An 8,899-nucleotide genomic window follows, 5' to 3' on the forward strand; every position below is an offset into this window, starting at 1 on the left:
TAAACTTCCCCCTAGGCAGGAGATAGGGGCTTGCCTGGAAACAGATGGGAGAAGGCACATCTATGGCCTTCAGCTGAACTTTATCCTCTTGGAGAGATCCTGAAGGTGTGCACTGCTAGGAATTGGCACAAAGATGGTACCTGGGAAGTTCTATAAATCAGATATTTTGATGGCAGTTTTTGGGAACTTGGATCTACTGCTTTTTTCAAGGGTATTTTTTGGCAGCAGCATTTTTTTCTACATGCTGTAATATGAATTCCAAGTGAGCGTGGGCCTTATCTACTTATAGAGAGGATGGGAAGGGATATATATACCTCTTTCTTTGTATGAATGTTTTTAAAAAGCTTCATATTTCTCAACTGTTGGTGCCACGTGAAAAAAAATACCATTTCTCACCTGCATACACAGATGTATCAGAAGCTTTGTGTTTAGGTCACAGAAGCTTTGTGTTTAGGTCACAGAGTAAAATTTGGCAGATTCAACACATGCCTCTTATTTTGAGCCCACATCACTTCTTACATTGTCTTTCTTTTCCTGTCTCATTCCCACTTACATGAAGTATCAAAGAGCCTTGAAATATCTACAAGGAATTTTCCAAATAAAAAAATCTGATTTATAAATAACTTCAATGAAATGCTCTGTTTGTGAACCAGTGGTAAATCATGTATTTATTTAGCAGGAATACATTCCATTGATAATCAAAGAAAAAGTAACAGAAGAAAGTTAAGTGGCATTTAACATATTTTGCAAAAAAACTAAAGTGTGTTAAAAGTGTGTCTCCCATTACAAAGAAATACATCAGTGGAAGATCCACTGCAAGGAAAACCACAAAATAACACATTAGTAGGTTAAGCATGATTTCTACAAAGACTGGAGTAATGGTGAGATTTCAGAAAAAAATGTTACCTATAGGTCAATCTGAGCTGCTGCGCTGAAAGTGAATACACTTCACAGTGAGTTCTACTCTTTCCTAATAAGTAAGTCTCACAGCAGTTATAATGACATCCACCAGGACATTATATGATTTGAGTGGGGCAATTGCAGGTAGCAGGACAATTCTTCTTCAGCAGTGGATGGCCACAGCCAAACAAGCTTTTCAGATTTCTGCAGTTTCCAACTAAGTCTTGATACTTGCAAGGATTGGCTAAAATACAAAAGATAGACACAAAACCATGAAATGTTATTTGTAAAACAAGTCCTGGTCTGATACTTCTTCATTTTCCAAATATTCTAAATTTTCATATCTATATAATCTTTGTACATTTGCTCTACTGTTAAAATTGTTTGAATATTATAGAAAAGGGAATACAGGCAGAAAGGTGGCATCTTACAGTTCTCATCTATTTGTCTGCTTTGACTTGCTCCACATGGGAGTCTGAAGGACCCAGGAGCCTGTTCAGATCATCACGTACATACAGATGTGTGAACCCTGACAAACTGTTCGTGCCCTTAGATATAGATGTACATCAAGACATTTTTTCTTGAGCTTTCCAGGAGAGGGAAGAAGCAGATTGATGGTGTGATAATGCACCTATTGCTCAACAGCAACACAATTTACTTCTCACAGGATGGTTGAGGTTGGAAGGGACCTCTGAAGGTCATCTGGTCCAACCCCCCTACTCAAGATTGTGCCTGTTCTGGTGGAATATCTAACCACCGTTATTTCTGTGGGGAAATGTAAGGGGCACTTCTAGGATCTTTCATCCAGATTAGCAAGAAGTAACTATGCAAAGACACAATGCTACAGAGGAACAACATTATTATCGGAGGTAATGCAATGTTTGTTGTAAGGAGGAGAACACATTCACTTACTGCAAAGCCCTTTGTCGCAGTGGCCGGGACAGTCTGCACATTTTGGTCCGCTTTTGTAAGGTGTAGCTATTTGCGTTGCCCTATTTCCTCTGAAATTTGAAAGAAATACAAACCAAAACATGATCAAAGTGCAGCTCTGAACCATTAACAGGAATTTATATTATTTATCACAATGAAAGGCATCTGGAAGTTTTGGGATAAAATTATTTTCATAGACAGTCATGTTTTATTTTCAGATATTCATAGAATACAATAACTTTGATTTTAAATAAGAAGAACAATAAGGTTTAGAGAAAGAAGATCGATTCTTTGAATTTGTATAGCATTATCAGTTAAAAAAAAAATCTTATTGCTTCCTAGTTCTGCTTTTCTAATGGCTTTCAAGTGATTGTGGAAATAATAACCTCAGCAGATGCCTTCTGACATGCGGCTGTTTCAGATGTGCTCTTTACCTCTGTGAATATCTATTTGTGGTTGGCTTTCATTTTGCATTGGACTTTCTTGTTTGTGGTCAAAGTTATAAGATGATTTGTGCATGATGCCTGATTCTGACAGAGATAGACCTTTCTTTGTTCATATGCTAAATCTGTTTCAATGTGAAATAAAATAAATATTTAACCTGATGTTAAACCCACAATTCACACTGGTATTTTCAAAATCATAAATGGTTAAAATAAACTGTAATCATTTTATCCTACACATGATCACAGGAGTTTTTGAAAACATATCCATGATTATCGCATCTTAAATGAGTAAAAAGGCAGTACGTACGAAGGACAGTATTGGCAAACATAAAAGTAGTTGAACTGTTTCTTAGGACAGTAGGCAACTGCACATCCAATCTGGTAACTGTTGTACCAGATTAGCTGTAGAATAAAAATAAACACATTATTTCAGAGTCATGTTTTATTGAATTCTCATCATCAAACAGCTCACAAAACAGCAGAACCAGAAGATAATTTTTTATTTTGTTTTGTCTATTCAGCTTTTAAGTTTACAGTTTAGCTGTCAGAAAGAATAAATAAAAAAATGAGTTAACTGTGTCCTCCAGTTTTTGTATATTTTCTGGCAGGACACTAATGTTTAAATTCAAATATTTTCATCATAAATATTTTGCTTTGACATTTCTTAATCATATATCTCATTCCCTATACAGAAAATTTTTATTTCTAAATTAAAGGTGTCCATTTTCTTTTTCCTACAGAATAATATTTATCTTATGGACAGATCTTTCAAAATCCTGGTTCCATTGCTTCAGAATTAGACAAAAAAGAGTTTTAACTTATCATTCATCTTTGGATCAGAGTATGAGTGATAGATAATGATTTGATGACAGTGATAATTTTTTTTTCTGTTGATAAATATCTCCCAGCTCCCTTAAGTGTAGTCCAGTAATTATAGTGTATCATTGCAGTTTGTTTCAATTCTCCATACCTGAGTATAGTTCTCAATATTGACATTTTTCGTGGTTGCTCCAAATCCGTACTTGAAATTGGAGGACTGACTGTGCCAGACTTGAATTGCTTCAGCCCATGTTTTTGGGTTAGATGATAGTAATACATTCTCCCCACAGGTGACACCTGAAATAGACGTAACTCTATTACTTAAGAGAGAAGCTAACTGTAGGGTGGGAAGCAGGACAGAGGGGTTGTAGCTACATCCTAAAAAAATCTCTACAATGCCAACCTATTTACCCTGTGATTTCAAGAAAAGGGCAACACACCTGATCCTATGAAATCTGGGAAATGTTATGCTGATTTTGGTGAGCTTTCAGTCACAGATACTTATTTGTCTACAAAATGTCTTACATGAAAATGGCTGTACTTAGTCATACCAACAGTCACTTATTGCGCTGTCTTGTCTCCAGCAGGTGCCAGAAGTGGACACTTTATGAAAGGTACAAGTACATAGCACCCCTCTCTTAATTTCCAACAATTTGTCTTTCAGTGTATTTATCTGACAAAGATAATGTTTTTCTGTTTAATAATCCTAAAAAGATATTCTACAACAGTTTAAAAGTTTTCCTTATTTCTAGCTCACATGCACAGGGGTCATCTGCAAACTGTTATTAACCCATCAGCTTAGCCTCCATATTTGTCATGTACCATTAATGACTCTCTGATCTCTTGGACTGATTTTCATCCCACACATATTTGCCCATTTCTCAGCATTTTTGGCAGCTTTCTCACTCCACACCTGAAAGACACAAAGGAAGAAGTATCCAGGTTACAGAAAAGTTAGTGCAGTCCATGAGAATTAAAAATATGGGGAATGACTTGGATGTTGTGTGCTGAATGTTGCCATGGTCCTCAACAGAAAGCAGAAGAGTCATGCCAGTTTACGCTACCGGGGCATGGGCACTACATTTCTTCAGCTCTTAAAGGTTGTAGAGCAGGATCTTAAAGGTTGTATCACACAGTCCTGATCTCCAGATGGTCCTGAATAATAGGAATTTTACAACATACTGTTGCTTTCTTTTGGCTTTGTGTCTAAGTTAACATTGCAGGGTGCAGCGCACTAAATGCTATAAAACTCATTTTCAGCCCAGGTGCAGCTGAGACGTAGTGATAGACACCAGCTGGACTTTGAACCTAGGGAACGTTTGCGAGTTTCACCATGCAGACTTAACCATAAAGCACTGACCAGCTCATCTGCTCATGGGATAGGGATAACAAAGAGTATCAGGGGTGACAGGGATGGGAGCAGTGATGGGCAAAGCAAACTCAGCTGAGGACAAATGGCTATGCAGATCTAGGTCTTTTTTGCCCCCCCTGACAGTGCATTATTCAGAAGCATGCTGCTGCTTATGCTCCTGCTCCACCTTTGCTTTACAAACTCTTTCCTTCACCCAAGACACGTGTTTCTCTTCTTCTAAGGCAGCTGCTTATCCCACAGACTAAAGAATGTGATCCATAACCTGAGAACCATCACTACATTTTCTACCCTACCCCCAGTTTAAATGTTTTCCCTGAAAAGGCTTGGAGTTGCTGTCTATTACAATGAACAAACATAAGGTACAAACTTATGAGTCACTGTGCAGGCTATGTTAATGTATGTTTGACATCAATAAATAGATTTGGCTGGGGCAAACCTGTATTCAAGATTCCTGTAGACAGATAACCTCAGACATGGAACAGTTCCTATGTTGCTTAATTGAGTTTTTCTAAGTGGAGAAACTAAGACATGTTGGTTAGGAGAGAGGTTTTGAATAATAATTGTGGCTGTCCTGAGACCTTTGCGATGATTTCACAAGTGCTTGCATCATCAAGGTGTGCAAAATTAAGCATGAAGCCTGCAGAAGCAAAGGGATAAAATTCTGATTTCTTCACCTCAGTCCCAGAGCACCTTTCCTGCCCTCTCTGTTCACTGAGTGTGTGTTGTTTAGAAGGCTAAAATCTTCTGCTAACGATGTGGAAAGTAGATTAGTTGCAATGCATAGCTTACCATCTTCAGCATGTTCCTGGCCGTGGGAACTACAGATCTCCGTATTTCATTGTGTTGCTCAAGGATCTGTTTTTGGTTTTGAAACTTAAAATGAGGAGAGGAAATGTCCATTTGTTTATACTGAAAACCCTGGAAAACAATAACGATGAAGGTTTCAGTTATCAGAAGTTTAATAAGCAAGACAAATTATGAGCTTCCTATCAAAGTAAAGCTTCTTGGAAATTCCCAATTTTCCTTTATTGGTTCTTCTATTTCTATAATTGCTGATTTTTTTTTCTTCTTTCTTTCATTTGAACTGCACATTTCACTAGGAGACATGATCCTAAATTAAATTTTTAGATAGGAATTCTACCTTCAGATGTCTCCACATCAAATATGGAGAAAGACTAGCTCTGGAACCAAATCTCAAGACTGGCTTTGACCTCTTGTGTGCGCTAAAAACGTCCCTAGCTCTTGTCAGTTGTAAGCTTTGGAAGTATGTGAAGCTGGATGAGAATTTAGGGCTGTTTTCAGACTATCTTTTGAAATACATAAGGTCAAGAAAGCAATGAATGATTTAGATTGCATTTTACATAGTGATGTCAGGTTATGAGTCCTTGTGGAGAAAAACAGTTGCAATGCTTATGTTGGAATTTTCAGACTAAAACATCCCCCAGGAAAAGATTCTTCCCACTTAATGTCTAAAAATGAGACATCTCAGTCTAAGACAGACACCTTGACTCTCTTTGTGGCAGAAGACAGAGGTAGTTCATCCCAGAATATCTGAACTCCTTTTAAGACTGGAAAAACCATTCTCTACAAGTACCTCTTTCTCCTTCCTTTGCAGAGAGAGGAGATCTCTCTGACAGAGATCAGGACAACTAATACTTTGATGCTTAAATCAGTGAGATGAGTTCCGCCATTGGTGTGATGGTCTCTTTTCTAGGCACTGGTTCATCTTATTTAATTTTAGTTATGTATACCATAGATGTAAATATCTAAAATTCAGTTTGCCTTTACGGTCAATCAGAAAAGCATAAGAGTGGCTAAATTCTGGAATGTCCAAGTAATATGGATGAATCTTACTGCTTTGCCTTCAGAATTCAATTCTGGGTGTTAAAGGCTGTAGTCTGTGGCTTAAAATGGCACCTAATGCCATTTGAAATGCCCAGAGAGCCCTACCTAGCCTCAGACTGTTGCTCCAGAAAAGGATAGCTGTCTGTGCAGGATGAACAGCTCAGATACTCTGGAGAGTCTCAAGGTGCACTAGGATACTTCTGTTTGGGCAACCGAACCTACCCCAAGAAGTGTCGTACATCTTGTTTAACTTCAGAGATTTAGAATGGTAGAAATAACATCTCAGCCAGTTATTTTAAGCTGCTGCTATACTTGGGTAAAAGAAACAAGCAATTTAGGACATGGTTCCCCCAAAATTTATTGAGGAAAGAGATGACTGACATCCCCAAAATACTTATTTCTTTTCATTCATTATTTAGTAGATCTTGACAAATTGCTCACAATCACGTGTCTACATAGTAGATACCTACATCTTACAAGATTAATTCTCTTTAAGGAGAGGTGAATACTAGATTTCTGATATTTAGCTAAACTACTTTAGAATAGCCTTAGTTCATATTTTTTGGGAAAAAGTATTATTAAAATTATTCTTGTGAAGAGAAGACTATTTTGATAGGCAGAAGAAATATTTCAATGCAAAAATCTGAGAGAATCAAGAGTTCATCTTTATTGTGTTATGTTAAAACATTAACAATAATTTCAACCCTGACTTGTTAAGCTCTAGAGATCACTAGACCAGACTATGCCGTGTCACATATCTATGCAACGTGCTCAGATATGACTATTTTGGATAGATGAATGCTCCTACCTGTCCATCAGATTGGTGTAACAAAGCAGCCAGGAAAATAATTGCAGTTAGTAGATCCATTTCTACAGAGAAAAAAACAAAAAACCACAAAATCCATTAATCTCTGCTGCATAAAGTTTGTGGTGTAATGTGGTACGTGAGCAAGATACAAAACTGTTGCAGAGTCAAGCCTGACACACAGATTATTTTAACTGGTATCTAATACAGTTCAATGTGCTGAAACTGAGCAAATTAGTGTATGATGGTGCATGGGCATCACTATCTTGTACAGAGATGACCACCTGGTGTTGAAGCAGGGGCTGTAAGTAGCATAAAGTTGCATGTTTCTTGTAACAGATTGAGCAGCCCCCTCTTGAATTTGCAACATTTCCTTCATCTTTGCCTCCTTGTATAAAAAAAAGCTCATTAATTTGTTCAGTAGGGTCACAACAGTGTCCTATTCAAGCAAGCATCATCCATATTGGGAACTGGTGGTTTGGAGTGGAGCACTGAACACATAAGCAGTTGTCTCCATTCCTTTCCTGCTCACTGTTTCTTCATTAAATCAGCATCATAATGGCTCAAGCAAATGGTGGTGACCACCCTCAAGTTACATCTGACACCTAGACATAAACAAAACCTTCAGGAAATAGTATTGGCTATCACCCTTTGTCTGCTAAGATACCTTATAGAAGCAAATACCACAGTATGTACACAGACAGTGTGAAACCCACTCATATTCATGCGATATTTTTTCTACATGTCAGAAGAAGTAAAGGTTACTTATCTTTGTACTATTAAACATATACTGGAGATCATGTCTTTTTAGTTGGCAAAGAGCAAAATCCCAAGGAAAAGTAACTTTGAGCTCGGTGGGTTATCTTAAAGCAGTCTGAAGCCAGCAAGGAAAAAAGATGTAATAAAAAATGTCAAACATAATAAATCTTGGAGCTGACTTCTGAGAAAAATCCACAGCGTGAGCAGTACAGGTCAGTGGTAGAGATCTAGGAAATCCTGCTTGACAGGGAAACTATTGGGATAACACCTGCTAAAACCATAAATATACAATGAAAATATAAACAACCCACCAATCCATCTCTGCTAAGTGATTAAAGAAACATGTTGATGTTAGGTGAGAAGAACGAGTTAAGAGCTTTTGCTTCTGGCGGAACTGAAGCATAGATTCACATCTCAGAGAATTAACAGCAAGTTACCAGGGTCCTGGAAATGCAACTTACATTTCATTCTTCTTTCACTGAGTAGAATGAACATTTCTTGTTTCTAGAATGATGACTTGGAAGAAATGGCATTTATAACATTATTAATATCCTATTCATTGTTTAACATCTGAAATTGCCTCTGGATTTTGATCTGATCTCTTTTCATTTATGTCGTGTTTATGTTATCGATGTCAGTGGATTTACTTGCTATTGTGTCCTGTGTGAGTGAGTCAGCCAACAACTGTGGTGTCAGATATTTCTGCTTATTATAGGGATGATAACAACAACAACAACAATAATAGCAATAACAATAACAATAGGGCTCCAGAAAGTGTGTTAATTTTCTTCTCAGATGCTTTAGTGTGACTCTTTCATTTATAAATAGTGCAGCAGCTCCAATACTATGAGAAAATTCTATACATTGTGATCTCTGAGCACAAGCAGGTCCACGTATAACCCTCATTTGGGGCTAAATTTCCAACTAAAATTCAATTCTGAACAGAGGGCTTGGAAAAGGCCTGTGAGAACACTGGAGAATAAATTAAGAAAAAGTTTTAAAAAATAAATTTTCTTTCAAACA

General features: G+C 37.3%; 1 protein-coding gene across 1 annotated transcript; it reads right to left on the minus strand.

Moving 5' to 3' along the window:
* Positions 1-326: 326 nt before the first annotated feature.
* LOC141921476 (cysteine-rich venom protein DIS2-like) lies at positions 327-7,157 on the minus strand. The gene is made up of 7 exons (XM_074820243.1): positions 7,121-7,157; positions 5,257-5,385; positions 3,918-4,008; positions 3,247-3,392; positions 2,584-2,678; positions 1,813-1,901; positions 327-1,144 (listed from the first exon to the last, which is right to left on the minus strand). Exons 2-7 carry the CDS (start codon positions 5,365-5,367, stop codon positions 1,017-1,019), a joined length of 660 nt encoding a protein of 219 aa, XP_074676344.1. The 5' UTR covers positions 5,368-5,385; positions 7,121-7,157; the 3' UTR covers positions 327-1,016.
* Positions 7,158-8,899: the final 1,742 nt, after the last annotated feature.

The sequence above is a fragment of the Strix aluco genome, chromosome 3 (assembly GCF_031877795.1).
Source record: "Strix aluco isolate bStrAlu1 chromosome 3, bStrAlu1.hap1, whole genome shotgun sequence".
In the NCBI taxonomy this organism is placed as follows: Eukaryota; Metazoa; Chordata; class Aves; order Strigiformes; family Strigidae; genus Strix; species Strix aluco.